This window comes from Erpetoichthys calabaricus, chromosome 18, assembly GCF_900747795.2.
Source record: "Erpetoichthys calabaricus chromosome 18, fErpCal1.3, whole genome shotgun sequence".
Lineage (NCBI taxonomy): Eukaryota > Metazoa > Chordata > Cladistia > Polypteriformes > Polypteridae > Erpetoichthys > Erpetoichthys calabaricus.
The window spans coordinates 25335944-25357801 of record NC_041411.2 but is presented as its reverse complement, the minus strand read 5'-3'; the positions used below and the strand labels follow the sequence as shown (position 1 = coordinate 25357801).

General features: G+C 40.7%; 1 protein-coding gene across 1 annotated transcript in view; it reads left to right on the top strand.

Moving 5' to 3' along the window:
- The window catches only part of dnah1 (dynein, axonemal, heavy chain 1), a 144862-nt gene that overhangs the window by 100546 nt on the left and 22458 nt on the right, over positions 1 to 21858 (top strand). Inside the window, exons 58-67 of the mRNA XM_051921101.1 lie at positions 1909 to 2040; positions 2124 to 2249; positions 2343 to 2462; positions 6224 to 6373; positions 6605 to 6765; positions 9298 to 9523; positions 12196 to 12391; positions 13108 to 13259; positions 13755 to 13951; positions 14033 to 14177. Coding sequence (XP_051777061.1) covers positions 1909 to 2040; positions 2124 to 2249; positions 2343 to 2462; positions 6224 to 6373; positions 6605 to 6765; positions 9298 to 9523; positions 12196 to 12391; positions 13108 to 13259; positions 13755 to 13951; positions 14033 to 14177 — 1605 coding nt within the window. The remainder of the gene's footprint in view (positions 1 to 1908; positions 2041 to 2123; positions 2250 to 2342; positions 2463 to 6223; positions 6374 to 6604; positions 6766 to 9297; positions 9524 to 12195; positions 12392 to 13107; positions 13260 to 13754; positions 13952 to 14032; positions 14178 to 21858) is intronic.

Below are 21858 nucleotides of genomic sequence, written 5' to 3'. Positions count from 1 at the left end.
ACCAGCTCTCTAAGAGATTCAAAGTGTTTTCCTGTAGGTGTCTCTTTACCAGTTTATAGATAGTGTGAGGGACAGTCAGCATCCTTACCGGGCCAGGACACGCCCCAGATGGAAGGACAGGGTGAGACAGCATGCACACGGGGCATTGTCTCCCCCAGATTGCTAGATGGCAGCCCCCCTGGGTTGCAGCAGCACCACGGTTTCCCACAGGGCATCATGGGAACTGGAGTTCTTAGACTCAGCCCTGTTAGGTTCCATGAGTGCCACCAGGGGGTGCCGCGGGGACTGGAGAACCCTACATTGTTAGGCTCTCACCACACTTGAAAGTGCTTCAGAGCTAGCTACAGCTTCAAAACACCAGAAGTGCTTCTGGGTGTAACGTAAAAGGAGCTGCCTGCCACACTTGGAGGGTGCCAGAGTTGGGAGGAAGGAGGAGGAAGACTGTGGAGGGCAGTGGAGGAGGCAGTGATCGGGAAAGACAGAGAAGAAGGCAGAGAGTACTTTATTGTTTATTGTTACTGTGTGCTGTGTTGTGTGGTAGTTGCAGTGTGGTAAACGCTTATAGAGAAGAGTTTCATTTGTTATGTGAAGATTTGCTATTTTTGGGAGCGCCCCCCCCAGATGAAAACAAATCCAACCAAAAACAAATTCACACGAACAAGCAGGCATGAGACAGCCCATAAATACAGAAAGAACTGTAATCCACAGTGATTGTATTTGTAACCCAACAGAGTGTGAAGTGTAGAAACAAGTAGACGCAGATGATTGTGATCCCCTTTGACATCTTTCAGCTCCTTTTTAAAGATCGTACCTAATCATCCTTCTTCCCAGAATCCCCTGCACCACTCTGATGCTGCTTAATCCTGTAATATTACTGGGGCTTTTGAGATCTGTAGGCCATTTAAGCAGCACTGCTAAAGTATCACCCACCTTCTACCGAGCTATAGCTGCCAGACAGCCATCCTGACATTATCCTGTTGGATAACTTGATAAACTTGAGACTTCTTTTGCCTTTTGATGATAGCAAGCTGTCCAGGCCCCGAGGCAGCAAAACAGACCCAAATCATGATACTCCCTCCTCAGTACTTAATGATTTTCAATGATGAATTCATGTTGCTTTGATGTACTCTTTTTGTGCCATGTATACTGCTGCATATTCTTCCCAATCAATTCAGCCTTAGTTTCTTCAGTCCACAAAACGTTTTCCCAAAAGTGTTATTGGAGTGTCAAGGTGGTCTTCGTCAAACTTCAAAAGTGCAGCAGTGTTTTTCTTTTGGAAAGTAACAGCTTCCTCCTTGGTGTCCTGCTATGGACACAGTGCCTGTTCAATTTTTGTGTATAGTAGACTCAGAATCGGCAATGTTCACTTGGTCCAATGATTCCTTTAAACCTTTAGGTGTTACCCCAGGGTTCTTTTCTACCTCACTGAGTATTCTGAGTTGTGCCTTTTGAGGCATCATGGCCGAGGGTCCATTTCCAGGGAGTAAAACCACAGTACTAAATCATCTCTCTCTTTATGCACAATTTATCTAACTGTGGACATTCTTTAAAATTTCTTTGTAACCCTATCCAGCTTTATGCAAATCAACTGTTCTTGATTGTAAATCTTCTGATATCTCTTTTTTGCAAGGCATGTTGCACATCAGCAGTTACTTTTTGTGAACAGCAAACTCCAAATGTTGGAGTCTTTTTTTATAGGTCAAAGTACCTGTATGCCACACCTCCAATCTCGTTTCATTCATTGAACTCCAGCTTTTCTAACTTCTGACTCCAGTTAGATTTTCTTGAAGTCATCAGCCTGCGGGTTCACATACTTTTTCCAACATACAATGTTTGACTGATGTATTCAACATGTACAAGAACAATACAATAAGTAGTACTTTAATCCTCATGCTTCTGTCTATGCAGCTGATCAATGGCCTGGCTGATGAGAAAGTGCGGTGGCAGGAAACTGTTCATAATCTGGAGTACATGGTGAACAATGTGGCTGGGGACGTACTGCTGTCTGCGGGATATGTTGCTTACCTGGGACCCTTCACTGTAAGTCCATACTACCAAGCCTCTACAGCTTTCTCTTCGACTCTTCGGTCTTATTTGGTGACAACATATTTTGCATTTCGAAGGGCGAGTACAGAGCTGCAATGGCTGAAGAATGGCTGAGGAAATTCAAAGAATATGAGGTCCCCCACACCAAAGAGCCAAGCCTCATTGGTACTCTTGGAGATCCAGTCAAGATCCGTTCTTGGCAGGTAAGAGTGCCTCACCTTACTGGCAGTAATGTGTCCCAGGGTCATCACGTTTCACCTTGAAACTTGTTTGGTTTCTGTGTTATTGTTTTTAAGATTGCTGGTTTGCCTAAAGATATGCTGTCTGTGGAGAATGGTGTGATAACGCAGTACTCCCAGCGCTGGTCTCACTTCATCGACCCGCAGGGCCAGGCCAACAAGTGGATAAAGACAATGGTGAGCCTTCATCCTTTGCAGCTGCTTTTATTAAGTAATTCTGCTCACTTGCATTCCTTTCCTTTTTGTTCATTTCTAATTATTTTGATGCATTTTTTTCCATTTTCACGTTTAAATTACTTTCTGTCCTCCCTTCTTAATTGTTTTAAATCTTCAGACTTTTGCCATTCGTTTGTAACATTTGGTTACTTTACCCTGTTTTATCAAACGAGCAGTCAGTGATCTTTACAGTGAGCGTCATCAGCTAGAGAGATGGCAGCATCTGTGTTGAATCTGAACATGCAGCCTCAGATAGTTTCACCTTCTAGCCGTGGTCATTCCATCACCCTTACTTTGCCTGTCTTTTAATAGATACTCTAGATAGATATGTGTCCTGTAGACATTTCTAACCGTCTCTTGTTCTACAGCCATAAGTCAACTTCAAGTTTCAGAATTTCATTTTTCGTTCCTGCCCTATTTGTTCTTTTCAGCTCTTGTTTGCTGTATTTGATCTGCCATTAATTTATTTTTCATTGTTTAGAACTTAATACTGTACTATATCCCTCCCTATAATAGACTGGAATGCTGTCATAAGAATATAAGAAAATTCACAAATGAGAGGAGACCACTGAGTCCACCAGGCTTGTTTCTTTAGATAATAGCTAAGATGTCCCAATATCTCATCCAGATACTTCTTGGAGATTGTCACAATTTCTACTTTGACTACATGTTTCAGTAGTTTGTTCTAGAGTTCCACAACCTGTGGCGTAAAGAAGTGCTTCCTGGTTTAAGTCCTAATCGTACTTCCCTCTTAATTTCTACAGTAGTCCTCAAGTACATGATTCACCGTTAACTTCACTTTATCATTGCCTCTGAGGATTGTGCACACCTGGATTAGGTCCCCATACTGTCCCCTGTGCTCCAGACTTAATAGGTGTAATTCTCAGTACCTGTCACAGTACAACATGTCCTTAAGTCCTGGGATACACCTGATTGTCCTTCTCTGTACAGCTTCCAGTGCTGCTATGTCCTTCTTATAGCATGGTGAGCAGTGGTCAGTTTTATAAAACTGGCATACACACAAAATGAGGTTTGAAATGCACATACACAGCTTTCCACACAGATGTTAGGATTTATAACAGAAAACTTGAAAGAGATAACATTTGTATTCTTTATAGCAATTAGGACCCAACTGTATGCAACATTTCAGAGAAATTGGGAAATGACGACGCTCTTGATCAAGTTCAGAAATGCGGCTAAACCAGCTAAAAGATGACTCAAATCACAGAGCCCTTATTAAAATATGAATTTGTGTGACAAACATATTACACCTCAAAAGTGATAACTATGATATACTAACTGTACTTGAGTTCCATTTAATGCTGCATATTTGCACAGAAGAACGTTTTTGGTTTTTCATCAGTTTATATCACCTGCATGTTGTCACTTTTTGATGAACTGTTCAATGGGTCATAAATAGCTCAGCCAAGCTTCACTCCATTATGCCCATTGTGCTGGTAGCCATTAACTGACAGGCAATGTGCTACATCCATTTTCTGTATGGTGTGGATGTATGTATTTAAAACATAACATGTATTTGCCAACAAATCAAGGCAATTTGCAATTTGTCTGGTTTTCCAATGTGACCGGTGCACTACACTGCACTCTTATTGCAATAAGGGCACCTAGTGAGAATAAAACTGCTTTGTTAACCATGAGCAATGACATTCCATTAACATATACAAGTTAAATGTAATGCCAAGATGAGACTGTCTCAGTGGCCTGGGTCAACCCATAATTCATTTATTTTGAGGCAAAGTGGTTTTGGCAGATATGTTGGTACTGTACTTGATGGCTGGCTTGTTGGTATGGTAATTGGCTGAACCCTTAGTTTTTCATATGGCGTGTACTGCTCTTTGTAACAGCAGTCACGTCATTACATGTGCCAGTAGTAGCAGCTACCCACTCAGACGCTGGCACCTTGTGCTGTTCCCCAACTCCCAGAATATAGAACCGCACATGATGTTGTGCTCTCAGTGGTGGACTACTGTACATCCAGATACTCTTGAAGGTGGGTGGTGGTATCTCGATGTATCAGGTGGGAGACTGCTCTACCAGCCAATAAAGTTCTGCATTATCGTGACTGCATATATATGAGGTTGATTTAGCATGTTCCATATATGGTTATTGTAGGGTGGCAACCCATCCAGACACGTTCACATATGTACATTTACAAGATGACTGTGATTTATAAACTGTCAATAAACTGGTTTTATAAATCTGATCTTTATTTTTTTGGCACGCGTATTTTCCTGTTTTTTTGTTGTACATATGACTCCACATAAAGTTTTACAAATTGAACCCCAGAACCGTACACAAGACTCCAGATGCTGTCTCCCTGGTACATTATATAGCTTTTCCATTAAATCCCTTGATTTACATTCAAAAGTTTTAATAAATATAACCTAACATTTGATTTGCCTTTAGTTGCCTTTTTAACGGCTTTTGCGCCATGCTTAGATGATGAAAATGTTCGTTCAACATAAACCCCTAAATCCTTTACAGGGTTTGCTTCCTATAGGACAGTGTCTCCCATCTTGTATTTATACTTGACGTTCCAAAAGCATCCCCCTGAGGGACTCCACTAATGACCCCATTCCACGTGCAGCAATTTCACCTCTCATCTGCACTCTTTGGAGTTGATTTCTGGCTGTGGCCTGATGCTACCAGGATGTGGTCTGGCAACCTTTGGTTGTGTACTGGAATTAGCAGGGTCAGAAAATGAATATATTATTATCATCTGAGGGTGGCATACTGGCACATTTGGGCACTCGCACAGTGGTAAAGTTAATGAACAGTATATCATAAGAATTCAAATATAGATACTGCATAGGTTGCATGCTGCCTGCGGTCTTGCCCTAGATAAGAGGGTTAGGAAAATGGATGGATGGGCTGATGATGCATGTTATGTATACATTTTTCTTATTTAGTGTATTGTTCACAGTTCAGAGATGACATGCAAGAAACAATTTCATTAAACAATAAACCTGACTTGTCTTGTGAACACTACTACCTTACGGTTATAAAAGATAGTGTTAGAGTGCAGGCCCATTCACTATCTGTGCGGATTTGTGACTTGGATTTTCCTTTTGTGTTACAAAGACTTGCTGATTAACTTAATAGTTAACTCTAAAGTGTACCATTGTGGGCGTCAATGTGTCCAGTTCTGGACTTCCTTTTCCTAGGAAGTAGTGCCTGATGGTGCTGCCATAGGCATTGGGTCCAAGAAATGAGTGGATGGATCTTCTGCAATGTTTTCATTCTTCTTTCTATGTAACTTCATTGTTTTCCTTTGCCATATCTTTGAGCAGCCTTATCTGTTTCTTTATTCTGTCCTTGCATCTGTTTGTTCCTCTTGTGTTGTGTTGGGTCCTTGTTCTTCATTGGGCACATAGGTATAGAGGTTACGTTTGTCAACCACTAGCCATGGGTTTTGATCCCACCCTGGGTGACCTGTTTTTGCTTCAGTCCCTTTGATGAATTGCACATGTAAATTACTGAATAGTGGAGTCTGCCATGAAAGTTGCTATGGTCTGGCTGGCATGATGTCATTTATTTGTCTGAAGTTAATCTTCTGATCTCTGCTCAACAATTTTCCTTTTTGTTTTCTTTTCTTTATACTAATTGAGTCACCTTTCTTTTCTTCTTCGTTCTCTCACCTTTGGATGCTTGTTCTACCTCCACTGTGATGTCACGTCTTCTTTATTTATGTTACATTTCAGGAAAAAGACAAAGGGCTGGATGTCTTCAAACTGAGTGACCGTGACTTCTTGCGAAGTTTGGAGAATGCCATTAGGTTTGGCAAACCTTGTCTCCTGGAAAACGTTGGTGAAGAACTTGACCCGGCTTTGGAACCTGTGCTTCAAAGACAGGCATGTGAAGAGAAATCATAGAAATGTTCAACGTCAGGCAGCTTTTTCTGAGCACTGACATGAACCAGGCTGGAAAAGTTTGGGTTCATTTCTTGAGCTGACATAATTGGGGCAAGCAAAAATGTGCCAGCTGCTAGGTTTTCATTTCCTCCACACTCATCCTAGTTTGATTTCTAAACTAAGGAAGACATTTGTTACTCACGTTAACAGCTTTTACTTTTGGATTTTTAGACGTACAAGCAGCAAGGGAGCACTGTGATTAAGTTGGGGGATGCAGTGATCCCATACCATGAAGACTTCAAGATGTACATCACAACCAAGCTGCCAAATCCGCACTACACTCCTGAGATTTCCACCAAGGTCACACTCATCAATTTTACACTGTCTCCAAGGTAGGTGTTCACGTACCAAGAGCACACCATTTCATGCCGACTGCCATAGGATTATTTCTCTGATCATATAAAATACTTTAATGGTGGAACATATCTTTACGTGTGTGGAATTTCTGCCCAGTCCAGTGTATTAAAAACTCTTCCATCTGGGTCTTTGGACTGGTGGGAAATTGCAAACTGAGGCTCACACAAAGATGTGGCTCAGTGGTTTAGGAAGAAGTTTGTTGGTTCAAGTCCCATAGCACTGGCTCATTGTGTGGTGTTCAGCACTCCAAAACTAACAATGTGTTCTAGTTATAAAACTATTAATTTCTGTAAAAACTGTTTTTTTCATATACATTTAAAATTCTTTCCCATTGTTGTCCCTATTAAAACAGCTATATTTATTAAAAGCCAAGTGTTATGGATCTGCCTATTTATTTTCTATATTCTTGGTTTAAGCTCCTTTTTTATGTCATCTTTTCAAGTATTCTCTACATATTAATTGCATTAATTTATGTAATTCTTCATTATTGTGCAGTTATGTTTCTATGTATGTATTCATGTTCTGTTAAGTCCCTTGTGCTCTGTGGATGCTTCCTGAAGAGGCGGAGCCACCAGTCTGTCTCCGTGTTGAACCGCCCCCGGCCCCAATAAAGGCTGTGGAGACCCATTGGTCTAATGTGGTTCACCGTCGTCAGTTCTTGGTGTGGTGAGTTCTCTTTGTGGTTCTAGTCTCTGCTGTTTATTGAATTCTCTAGATTTGCAGGCTCTGCTCTGTTTTTGACATCAGTTATTGGATTCTGTTTTGGGACTTTATGCCTTTTGAGCATTTTGGACTTAAAAAAGCAGTTTTGAATTTAATCTTTTATTTTATAAAGATTCTACATCTGCCCCTTATATACAGCCAAAGGTTGACAGTTACTCTTTATCTGTTAGGAGCATTTACGGCAGCATTGTTGGATTGACAGATTTGCAGTCAGTTTTCCTTTATGAGATGCTTTTGCAGGTCTCCCCTGGGAACTGACTGGATCAAGTGTTCCTTTGCTGGGTGCACCAGTAAGCATTCTGGCTTACTTGCTACCCCTTTCTGCTGGTCCATCCAATGTGGAAGTGGTTGCCTGCTGTCCTTGGTATATCAAGCTCTGGGTTGCTAGGGTATGATTGATTTTAGTTTTTTATGAGGTAAGCTCCATTCCCTAATTCACTCCAGAATGCAATGGAGATTCCCTGGGAAGGGAGAAAGGACTGTCTATCCAAACTTGGTGCCGTTGCCCCTTATCCCAGAAGCTTTTTGGTATTCTTGTCTGGGTTAAATCTGGGTACAGATAGTGGATAGTGTCCTTAGAGTTTGCGGTCTTGTTACTCTCAAATTTCAGTCTCCCTTGTGGGCTTTGGAGTTGGGTTAGGCCCTGGGGACATGATGCTTGATCCTCTTCCTCCAGGCTTTAAGTTAGGGTTAGGTTCTGGGAAGTAGTTTCCTTGCCTCTAAGACTTGGGGGCTTCTCCTTTGGCCTTGTATGCTGTTATAATGTGGACCATATCTAGGGTTCTTAGAGTTATTGGCCTGTTTCTCCTTCCTTCCCTTTGGGCTTGTGGCTTTGAGCTGCAGTGTGGGTCTGGCCATGGAGCCTCTGGCCTTCATCATCTGGGCTCCCCAATGGGGTTTGGTCCTGACCACAGAGTCACTGATCCTCATCATCCAGGTTCCCCTAGCCCTGTAGGCTTTGAGAAAGGTAAGGACTGGGAAGTAGCTCCATTGGCCTTGTTTGCTTGGCATATGTTCGAGCAAATGCATCTTTTCATTACTTGGTACCAAATATCCAGCCCACACCACAAAGAAGTAGATGCTCTAGTGGGTCTCCTAAGTTTCTATTTATATGCCTTGCCACCCGTATATCTTTAGAGAATGCTATATGGGTAATCTCCATTCGCCTCGCTTTCCATAGGTGGAGTAGTCAATCTAAGATGCCTCTCTTATGGGTGTGTAGGATGTGAAAGTTCTATTGTTCTATTGTTATGGTTTTCAACCCTTTGGGAAGACCACCTGAGCAGTATCTCCTGTATTTGGAGATTCTGCTCTTAAAACTGCTCAGTCCCTCAGGGTGTGCAATACGAGGGGGGACCCAAAAATAACCGGAAATAAATAAATAACCTAACAACAACAAAATTCCGGTTATTTTTGGGTCCCCCCTCGTATAATACTTAACACTAGGTACTCCCCCTTCAGGAGAGCGTAATTTTAGTAGATAATCTGCTTCACACCAGTGACTCCTCAGGATATACTGTACACCAAATGTCTGAACTAGCAGTTTTTCTTTTTTGGAGCTGTATTGCAATTTCAACAAAACCTCCTCAGTAGGGGTAAAACTTTTTGTCTCAGGTACTGCTGTGATTGGTTCTGGATTCTGCAGTACTAAACTGAGTTAAGCAGCTTTGACAATGTTAAATTAATTTTGAAATGTTTTATGTTCTAGAGCAGTGCCTGACAGGCCCAGACAGGACCTATGAAAAGAGCACCACTAACTTCAGATCTTCATTCTTTCTTCCTAGTGGTCTTGAGGACCAGCTCCTAGGTCGTGTTGTGGCTGAGGAACGGCCTGATTTGGAGGAAGCTAAAAATCAGCTGATTGTTAGTAATGCCAAGATGAGACAAGAGCTCAAAGAAATTGAAGACCAGATTCTTTTCCGGCTCAGCTCCTCTGAGGGCAATCCTGTGGATGACGTGGAGCTCATCAAAGTGCTGGAAGCCTCTAAGATTAAAGCAGGGGAAATCAAGGTGGGTGACCAATATGGCATGTTGACCTTTTGCCACAAGACTGAACCGTTCCATGGACTTGCACCACAAAGCATTTCGGTTTGAAGATATGCACTGTAGTGAACTGCTGGTAGTCAGTTGCAAACCCGCAATGTCTGACTCAGAAGTGGTGTCCTTGCAGCGTGAACTAATAGGAGATCTCCATTAGTCGGCTGCATGAACTGAGCTCTTTCTCTGTCAGCCCAAACCTTTTCTGTGCAATATCACCATTACACTCCATCCATCCACAGTGCAAATCCCATCCTCGTCGCCATACCATGAAGCATCTCAGTTTGAAGATTTGCAGCCCTCTCTGTGTCAGCCCCCATTTTTACTGTACAACATCACCACTACAACTCCAATCTAGTTACTTAAAGCAAATAAAGAAATTTAATCCAAAGCAAGGAAAAGGGCAACAAGGAAGAAATAAGGACACCAGAGATTTACCATAAGCTGTTAAGCAAGAACACTAGAGTTACTCAGAAAAAACAGGATAATAACAATTTATCTTAAACACCAAACAAGTTAATAATACCAACTTCTGAAGATGCTAAACACAAAGCTCAATTAAATCTTAACACACAAAAATAAATTAACAATAGTTACAATCTATAAAGCCTAATATTTCCTAGAAAAGATAATCTGAAAAAAACTGATTGAAAAGGATTATTCAGTGACAATATTGAAACCCAAAACTATAATTGTTGCCCAAAGAGTGACTAACAAATTTTACAAGCACAAAAGGGCAGACAAAAGTTGACCTTCTTCAAGGTAGTAAATGAGGGTTGCCCACTCCCATTTGACAATACCTCTGCAGAGATCTGAGAGCGAATAAAGCCTTACACAGAACTGGCTCAGGTGGCCGAGTCATTCAGGGCAAAGGGAGGCCCCACCCCCTTTAGCTCAATTGGCCAAGACAAAGAAATAAATGGAGAACATAACACCAGTGTGGCCAAGAAAAGAACTGCAGGTGATTAACTATGGAAGAGAACAACTGACTAAGGAGATGAATAGAGGGTACAAGAAAAGGAATGCTAAAGCCCAGTGTGGAGGGCCTGTCTATGTAGACAGGAGACGTGCAGGTTGAAAGCGAGCAATGATTTGAAGGTAGAAGGATTTGAGTAGACATGAGGGAAGACCATAGGTGACCAATGAAGAGTAAGGAGATAGAGATAATGGGAAAGTGTTCTAATATTCTCAAACAGAAAATTCTACAGAAAAGGAAATGAGCAGGGAGTCCAAAAAACGCAAATTTTAAAAGATACACTTATTGTGTGCAAATTACCAGAGCAATGGATGAAAAATGGAGAATATAACAAACAACATGAATTCACTTCATAGCAGTTAACACTTGATGATTCAAACTTCTCCTTCAGTGCTATGGCCACCAGGTTCACACGCATACAGATAACGTGAATTGTTGTGCTTCCGTGATTGTGCTTGGAGCAGTTGTGCAGATTGTTATATTGTCAGTGAGTAGAATGAAATTTTTAAAGACTTCAGACATACAGAGTTTGTTCCACCTAAGACAAAAGAGTAATCAAGCCCAGGAGATGTAGAGCCGAAGAGCAAGCAGAAGATCACAAAACCTCTCAGTCTAAAACTAATTAAACTGAACATGAAGTTAGCTTTCTCTCACTGATAAGTCTTTCCTTTATTTCAAGAAAGTGTAGAAGCCCACAACTTTACTTGTGGAAATGAAGAACATCATGACAATGAGATTTTGAAATGCTGGCCATGGTAATACTACTGATGAAAGCCATCGATACAATAAACATATACAGAAATAAAAATTAATGGTATAAAATCACTTAAATCAAAACATTCTTGAATATCACACCACCATACCAATGGGTGTCATGTTGTAAAGCACCACCACAAGGCAATATGCTGAGGAGATTCTGTCACTTATCTTGTGTTTGTGGTAAGCTTGCCTGGCGTCTTTATCTGTTAGGGCAATGCCTGGCCATATTTGAGTGCCATTCCCCGTGTATTTCTACAGTTTAATCAAACTTTAAATTAAACGCTTAAACTTTTAAACTTTTAATTAAAATCTTCCTTTTGTCTGGAAAAAAAAATTGTGGGACATTCTGGGGCACAATGTACAGTCTAGTCATCTAAATGACTCCATACCAGGACATATATTGTACGTACTTGCAGTTTATTGACAATTATGGGTGCTTTACCTGATATTAATGAGCTCCATGTCTGAACTCATTTCAGATTAAAAAATGTTTCCTTCACTCTTGAATGATTTCTTACTCATATGTCACCTGTTCTGTATGCCAGCTTTCATTCTCAGTGGGATTCTCCTTCTAGATGTACCTATTTTGAGTTGCAGAGTTACTTTATTTTAAAGATAGAATGTGAAACAAACCATGACATGACCCACAATTATTGTACCCTGTGGTGAACTGAGAAAGAATGCCAGAGCCAAAATGAGCATGAACATCAGGGAGGGGACTTCATTAAACAAGTGTGTCCCCCCTTGTGGAGCGATTGTTAAGAAAGACTTACAACAAGTACGTTGATTATGATCAAAATGCGAGACCCAATAACCACACAAGATGACTGGGTCATGTTTATCATGCCAACAAGCCAAGGCTCACAGAGAATTAAAGTTACTAAATGTCCTCTGCTTTTGAACTCCACAGGCCAAGGTGACGGTGGCAGAGCAGACAGAGAAGGACATTGACATCACACGTCTGCTGTATGTGCCTGTGGCCGTCCGCACACAGATCCTCTTCTTCTGTGTGTCTGACCTGTCTGCAGTGGATCCCATGTATCAGTATTCACTGGAGTGGTTCTTGAGCATCTTCATGACTGGCATTGCCAATTCAGAGAGAGCAGGTGAGAGGAGGGGATACCTTTGTCAAAGAGGGCTGTGGTGTAACAATAAAATTGTGGGCAGCATCCAAAAGAAGCAGTGGGACTTTCTGGGTGTCCTGATCACTCTGTACTTGCATGATGCTATCAGCCTATGAATTGTCTGTGGTAGTCCATTCTGTTGCCCACTCCACTACACACTACATGCACACACTAGACAAACTGCAAAAGCACATTCCCTCCCTCTTTTATCCCCCGAAGAGTCACTTAACTCATCCTCTGTCCACTTATTTTTTGAATTTTCCATTTGCATTAGAATAATCACCAGGAATTGCAGCACTGGGGCAATGGGACAAAAACCAGTCCTGAATGTGACTACAGTTTATCTCAGGACACCCACCGATCCTAAGCCTAATTTCAGAAATGACAGAGTAAACCAGAGTGCTTGGAGGAAATACAGACATGGGTAGACCTAGGATTCAAACTGACCTTCCTTTTTTACTTTAAATTCTTACTTTTACAATTCTCTACTGACAAAGCAGAGGACATACAAGCTGAATTTTAAAAGCAATCTTTCAACTGTTACTGTATTTGTTTTTGAGAAACACAGAACTGATACTGTTATTAATCTGATGTGTAGACCAGGACACAGCTTGTGGGTGATCTGGGAGACTTTTGCCATGTCATAATTCAACACAGCAGCCTTTTTATCTTTTTTTTTCTTTTTCTCTGGCACACAGATACAGTTGAGCAGCGCATCATTAATATAAACACCTACTTCACGTTCAGCCTCTACAGCAATGTCTGCCGCAGCTTGTTTGAGAAACACAAGCTTATGTTTGCATTCCTTCTCTGTGTGAGGATCCTGATGAATGAAGGCAAGATCGATATGGTAAGGAGGCCGGTCAGCCAATCACATTACTGAGTTTAAAACATATCTCTTGATGGATTCATCATCTGGGATGCTGGTAGAGTGTTAATGGTCTGACATAGGAGCATAGAGAGGGATCTCAGATAGGGATGTAATAAATGGTAGTTAGCACATTCGTTTAAGAATTGGACTGCATTCTGTTCATGTGACAATAATGACTCTAAACCTATAAAGGGTACTTGGTGACCCCATGGGTTCCTTTTTGTTGCATTATCACATAGGCCCACTTAGTGGCACCACATTCAAAAAAAGTGAACAAAATTAAAAACAAATTACAAACAGCCTCATTATAAAGAGGCAATTTTTAAGTATAATTTTACATAATAAAATCTAAACTGCCACAGTAAAGCAGGGATTTTAAAAGTTTAAGGCTTTCTAAAGTGCTCTTGAAGTTGTTGTTCGTACAGGAGATGGAGACAGGCTCACTTACTTGTTGGTCCTCCTCTTGTGTTACAGGGTGAATGGCGATATCTGCTGTCAGGTGGCACTGTGCAGGCCTGGTCTCCAAACCCAGCACCTGACTGGATCTCGGATAGAGCTTGGCAGGATATCCTTGCTCTGACTGGCCTAGATAACTTTGCAGACTTTGCAAAGAGTTTCCCAGAAAATCTGGCAGGGTTTAAGAAGATTTTTGACAGCTCAAACCCTCACAGGTAACGTAAAGTTAGGTCTGTTTTTGCGATCAAGTTGAACGACGCTGATAAAAAGTGAACTGCATCTTTGTCTATTAATAGAGAGGCACTCCCAGGGAAGTGGGACAGTTGCCTGGACCCCTTTCAGAAGCTGCTAGTTCTCCGTTGTCTCCGTGCAGACAAGGTCACCAATGGCATGCAGGATTTTGTGTCTCTTAACCTTGGGCAGAAGTTCATTGAACCTCAGGTAAGCTGATTTCTGCTGCTCACTTTCTATCACCAAAGACGTAATCTGGTAAATTGTTACAGAGAGACAGCAGAAACAATGCGAGGTTGGCATGATGGCACTGTCTTAGGATCAGCAAAAACAAAAAAGAATGAATTAATTTCTTGCACCTTGGGTGATGGCCTGAGACACTCACCGACAATATCTATCTGAGAGCTTATTTGGGATGTCTATCTATCTATCTATCTATCTATCTATCTATCTATCTATCTATCTATCTATCTATCTATCTATCTATCTATCTATCACGACTGCCAGGGTGCCCATCCAACTGTAACACAAGGTTACCCATCTCTACCAAAGGAAGATTTAGATTTATTGTACGTCAAGTTATTAAAAAATTAAAATTGTGACTTCAGTGTCTGTTTATCGAAATCTCCATATGCTGCCCATTTCTTTATAAATGGGGCTTTGTTGGAATACTCAAAATATACAGTTACTCTCATACTTTAAATTGGGCTTCTCTAGTAGGTCTGTTTGGCAGATTATAGTCCTTGTAATTATAAATGGTAAATCTGGGTCCTTTCATGGGCAAAACCCCTTCCCTTTGACTAATAAGAAGTAAACTTCCTCCTTTCCACTTCTTTTATACTGATGTTGGGTCACATGACTGAAATTGTCAAATTTCTCCCTTGGTTTCAACCATACTAAGCAGAGCCACCTACCTCTGGCATCCGGCTCTCTTCTGGGGCCTGTTCTTTCACTGGTAGAAGAACATACTTTGAGATGTCTGCTGACTTTTGACTTTTTCTCCACTGTTCATTGCTGTGCTCCTTAACTGGCTCTCAGGGGGAGGCAAAAAAATAAATAAATAAAACAATGACACTGTCTACTGATCGATAGATGGATAGAACTTTATTTGTCCCCGAGGGAAATGTGGATTTTTACAGAAGCCCTTTAAAAAACAAATACATTGATAAATAAATAATTATATATACAAACACTATATAGTCTTGAACACACACAAGAATTATTTAAAAGGAAGAAAATTTTAAAGACTAGAAAACTGACTTGACAGTCACAGATGTATTGCTGTTATTATAAAGAAGATCCCACAGCATTTCTTGACACACTTCTGCTGAATGATTTGTTAGCTGAAAGTCCTCACTGTTGTTAGTGTGTCATGGAGAGGAAGCGCAGCATTGTTCATAATGGCACTCAGTTTTATTTTTAATTTGTTCCTTCACGACGACCTCCAGGGTGTCCAGAATGCATCCCATAACTAAACCTGCCCTTGCAATTAACTTGTTGATTCACTGGGCCTCTCTTTAAGTGATGTTACCAGCCCAGCACACCACACCATAGGAAATCACACTGGCCATTATAGAGTTGTAGAAGATGTGACAGATGTCACTTCCCACATTGAAGGAACACTGTCTTCTAATGAAGAAGAGCCTGCTCTGCCCTTTCTTATATAGTTCCTTTGTGTTATGAGACCGGTCCAACCTGTCATTAATGTGGACCCCCAAGTACATGTAGGAGTGGACCACCTGTACATCCAACTCCCTGAATAATGACTGAACGTAGAGGCTCTTTGTGGTGGTGAAAGCCAATAACCAGTTCCTTGGTTTTGCTGATGTTAATTCTTTGTTTCTGCACCAAGAAACAAAGTTCTCCACCTGAGTCCTCTCTTCTGTCTCATCCCCTTTATCACTACACCTCATATGTGCAGAATCATCTGAGAATGATTCTGCAAGTGACGTGATCTGCTGTTCTATTTATACTGAGAGGTGTGAAGAGAAAAGGAGACAGGATTGTTCCTTGTGGAGCATCAGTGTTGCTAACATTATATAGTGATTTTTAATGATAATAATAATATAACAAAATTTAGGTTGGTATACCCAGGACTAAATAGATACAAACTGAGTAATAACATGCAACAACATACGCACCACAGCATTTAGGCTCTTCAGATTTAAATCTATAAACCTACAGTGTCAAAACAGTTTACCACTCAGCCATCTCCCCCTCTCTCCTGTTTATTTTACTCAGTATTCTTTTATGTAGGTTTCTCATTTTATTTGACCTTATAAGAATCTGATTTTTTTTAATACCTCTTGCGCCATTTCCACATTTAGATATTACCATAAGATGGTAAACTAACATTCCTTTGTCATGACCTAGGAGCAATGTTCCCTCTAAGGAGTAGCATATAGTGAGCAAAAAACATTGTTTATGAGCGACATTTTGTTTAAGCCAAAAATTTATGAGCACCAACTCTGACGGTCGGAGTGAGCGATCGTGCGATAAGTACGAGCGACGCCATCGGAATGAGCGATTGTGCGGGAAGTATGAGCGACGCTCTGAATTCGTGAGAGTGATTGCTCATGCGCTCAGCTTAGAGGGAACATTGCCTAGGAGCCCTAAAGCACGTAAATTCCAGTAAGTGCCAAAGCATGTAGTCCCAGACACCTCCAATAATGCCCACTAGAGGGGGATATACAGCAATCCCCAGCCAGTAATAAGGGCAAACACTGAAACTTTATAAAACAAAAGGGTTTGTTTCATGAAAATATACATGAATCTCTGTAGAGTACACAAGACATAAAGGAGTTGTCAGCACCGGTAATCCAAGGTGAACAACTCGGAATCTCAAAAACCGTCGAAATACCGAGCAAAAAAATTCAATGAATGAATCCCAAAAAGCACAGAACTCAACTAGGAAACAAACTTCCAAGCAGATTTAAAATGAACCGCCAGGAACTGTGGGAGACACTCTGTATTTATAGGATAGAGGGCAGTTATTGGCAGGGATTGGCCTCTTGGGGGATCTCCCCACAAAACCCATGGAATGCAATGCAGGCAGCTTATAGACAAGATCAAAACCAAAGAATAATGTGCTTAATCAACAAGGGTAACATTAACATAAATAAATTGAACACAAAATACATGAAACAAGAGTTTGATCCTCAGCCAGGAGAGGAACCCTGCCTGAAACATGACACCCTTGCTTTGAATTACCATGGGTGCTACAAAGAAACAATAACCGTAAACTGTATATAAACATATAGGGCATGGATGCATCAGCAAGCAAATTTAGGAGAGATTCATTTTCCATTTACCCACCCTCTAACCCACTTATCTAGCCCAGAGTCACAAGGAGCCATTACACACCCTAAGAGAGGATCTAGGCAGGAATCGGCCCTAAACAGGAGGTCCGTCCACCACATTCACTCACATTGGGCCAATTTAGAGTCATCAAATAAGTAACACTTATATCTTGGGAACAAAACTCTGAATACCCAGAGGAATACCCACAACAATGTGCCTAGCCTTGGGATTCAAAGCTACAACTCTGAACTCTGTCCTAAGCACGAGGCCACCACACCATCCAAGGTAAATTTTCTTCTGTAAAATAAAAACTATGTACCATAATAAACATGTGTCAGCTGTCGAGGCTTTATCAGATTCAGCAGCACTTAAGCTGTACTTTAGACTTTCATTTTATTTTGCAGTGTATAATCTCTTTCTTTATCTATAAACATATGTATATTTCAGAATGTGTGGAATGGACGGTCTTTACCCATGCAGAGCTCAATGCCAATGTCTTTAGTAGTAGGCTGCTGCTTGCTCAGCTCCACCTTTTTGATTTTCAGGTTTTTCTTTAAAGACCTGCCTTCCGGCTGATCTTGTCTCCGACTTGGTTTCCAAGGGAGTATCCGGTGTTTCTTGATTATGACATCATCGAGGGTGGGGTTCATTCAGCCAGAGTGCGACTTGAAACCGTGATACTCCAACTACTACAGTCCTCTGTATGAGGAGTACAAGACAGGGATCCATCTTAGATGACTCAGAGCTCCTGCTGCTCTGTATAAGCTGTCTCGACACATTGTCAGATATGTTGCAGTGGTTGCAACTTCTCATTGTAGAAAAATTTCATTCGATTAGATGGTACATTTCAGGTCATGGTCTGTGAATCAGAAACTCATAACAGCTTGTTTCTGGCATTTCTTTTGCCACACCACTGTTATGCATATTAACAGAAATAGCTCAATTATGACGATACTTTGTGTTCATCTAAAAGTTGTAAAGTAGTATGACATTTGCCATGAAAAGTCAAGTCCAGCACCCTTCATGTGATGTAAAGTAAAATAACACAAACAGAATGTGAGACCGCATTCGTTTCCAGGGATGAGTGTTTTTCAGATTCTGTACCTGCAACCCCCTAGGAAGGACAGGAAGGTTGTGTCCAGAATTCAGTTTAAGCCACCAACCACTATTGGAGGACAATAACCCAGATAGAATCAGTTGTGTCCCTGAAGCTGCTTATCTGCTCCTTTTAAGTGCTCTCCTTGCTGGATCCATCAGGCTGTAGTGCAGCATTCAACCTTCAGGCCACGTATTTGACCTTAACACCAAAACTGTGGATGGCCTACAAAGAGTCAGTCTTGCCAGTTAAAATTCAAAAGCCCATATGAACATTAGCTCTCTGCTATGAGATTAAACTGATGATTTTCTCACGGGAGTACCTGGGCTTTGGCATTCTTTCATCTTCCTTTTTTCTTCTATCTGCAAGTGCACTCAGGGCCTACGTGGTCTTCCTTATTTGATCTCTACACAGCCATCTGCTTTTTCCCCTTCTTAAAGCCTGATTTAGTTCTTTACTCTTTGTTAGGCAAGTCCTCGCTTAACTTTTTTGTTTCATGCCTTCATCTGTCCAGGACCTCACCTCATCCTCGCCTTCCTGCTGAGATACCATCTTCAGAAATATCAGAAAACTTTGAGGAATCCTAATCATGAATTTACTCAGTTTAAATACAGGCATGGACTTGACCTGGCTCCTCAAAAATTACCTTTAATGGGCATCGTCCCTGATCCTCTGCTATCTTTGCCCACTTGTCATGTACTTTTATGTATGTGTACCAGTGTAGTCCTGCAGTTTTGCTATTATGTTGTTTAATTTATCATTCAGGTTTTTGGTACTGTTTGTAACTGTTCCACCTTTACCTCATGATTCTTTTTCTCACTAACCTCTCTGGCCTTGCTGTCTCTGTGCACCAATGTAAATTCATCTCTTTTGGTACAATGACTGATAAATGACTCCAATCTTACTGAGGGAGGACCCCACAATTAATCTATTTAAAGAACTGACTCTCTTCATTCTATAATTTGATTTCACCTGAAGTTATTTGTATCCTGGATTAATGTTATATCCAGAGAGTTTCTCCAGTACTGGGATTTTGCTGCTTCTTTGAGGAAGTCCTTCATTAGTGCAAATTCATAATATGGTGTCTCCTTTATTTGGGTGTGTGGTAAACTGGCATCAGCTGTGGCAGTTTGCCATGGGACTGGGACAGAGTTGAGAAGGTTCATGGCCACCTTTGGACTTTCTTATTTCAAATAGACATTTCTTGCTGCTATGTATCGTTCGTGGTTTGGTTATACTGATGGCTATTAACACCAATTTAGAAAACATACTCATGGTGTAACATTCAAATCCATTCATGGACTTAATTGTTTTGAAAGGTTCTTGCCAGTGTCCAACCACTGTAAAAAACCTCTCACTATTCCAGTATGGTGCTATGGTGTCACCTGCTGCACTCGGGTCCCAGTCCTGGTGGTTTGGCAGAGCCCTAACTATTAGTGCATGCTCCCAACCTTACTTTATTTAAAGACAGAGATATCACAAAGTTGTTTATTCAGAATTTTGGTAACAACTAATTAAAAATAACAGTCATTGCAGAATGCAATTGCATGTATTAATACTATACCATACCATCTCCTAAGCCCACTTTAACCTAAACAGGGTCCCAGTGGGTTACAGGGGATGGGATGTGATGAAAGATTAAAAGAGTTTAAGCAAAAGAAGATTAAGAGGAGGCCTGATTGAAGTGTTTAAAATTATGAAGGGAATTAGTCCAATGGATCGAGACTGTTACTTTAAAATGATTTAATCAAGAACACAGGGACACAGTTGGAAACTTGTTAAGGGTAAATTTCACAAAAACATTAGGACGTTTTTCTTTACACAGAGAACCACAGACACTTGGAATAAGCGACCAAGTAGTGCGATAGACAGTAAGACTTTGAGGACTTTCAGAACTCGATTTGATGTTTTTTTGGAGGAATTAAGTGGACAGGACTGGTGAGCTTTGTTAGGCTGAACGGCCTGTTCTCGTCTAAATTGTTTTAATTTATTAATAGAGTACACAAAATATATACATTTTACAGCATTTTACAATGTAATCATATATTTAAAAATGTAAAGGTTAGTGTAACTGCATTTGTCCAAATAATTCAAGTGCAGTTACCAGAAAGGTATTCCAGCAGTAGTATGACTCATTGTACAAAAAATAAAAAACCTCCACAGTTCATGTGTCTTTGTTTGAAAGATTGTAGTGAAATTCAAAGCAAACCATTCACATAAAATTTGGAAAGAAAGTTGATAATAGAGGTGAAAAAAGGAAACTTCTTGCATGTGGTATTCCTCCGGAGGCTTTAGTATCTAGGTTACATTTCTTAATGTCGTTCACGGCATGTACTGTATGTACATATGGTCAGAAAACTCCATGCCCTTAATGCCTATCTGACTAACAGTTCATGTTTCTTTCTGGCTGTCTAATTTCAATCTAAGAGCTGTGCTGTTGTTACACGGTGTGATCATTAAGAACATTCCATTAGCTTTAGCTTATACAGGGTGGAACAAAATGTTAAAGTTATGTTATATTCAAGTTCAAACTAAGCAAAAACAAAGGTAAATTTACCATTAAATTAAAGGATTTGGGCTTTTACAAGTAAATTAAATCATTTAAGCTGGACGCTGAGTTGTTTAATGTAGAAATACATAAAGACTGACAGACATTTTTTTTTTACAAATGCACCTCAACAAGTGAATGTGCAGGGCAAGTAGCAAAGCACCCCGAGTAAGATTCCCTCTCCAGGTAGGACCTGCATGTGATGTGATTGACCTTGGATGTTACGAATTTTGTTCTCACCTACTTTTGCTTTGTGTAGCTGTACTCCTGTTGAAAACCAGAGTCATTAATTGCACCTTAATTTCTTTCCCTTTTTGTTACTTAAGTTGTAATTTCATAGCAATAAAATAATACCATTTATACTGTACTAACATATGCTCATCACAAATGGATGTCACTTCTCCATTTTCAGAAACAATTAAAAAGATCTCACAAAGGCTCTTCTTTATATGAAACACAAAACTCTTTTTGTATCTCTCTGAGAAGCTCAAGGTTTGAATAAACTGAGAACTCGCCCCTGATTAAATCAACAGCCATAGCAGTCCACAAGTCCAAAACCTACAACCATCCATCCATCCATTTTCCAACCCGCTGAATCCGAACACAGGGTCACGGGGGTCTGCTGGAGCCAATCCCAGCCAACACAGGGCACAAGGCAGGGAACCAATCCTGGGCAGGGTGCCAACCCACCGCAGGACACACACAAACACACCCACACACCAAGCACACACTAGGGCCAATTTAGAATCGCCAATCCACCTAACCTGCATGTCTTTGGACTGTGGGAGGAAACCGGAGCGCCAAATCTACAACCAGTAGAGTGTAATACTGGTTTTCTTATTCATGATATCATCTGGCTTCCTGCTGCATGCCCTAGAATTTATTCATACAGCAAGACAATTTTTAACTCTGTGTGTAGATTATTGAGGAGTACAAGTTCCGTACTA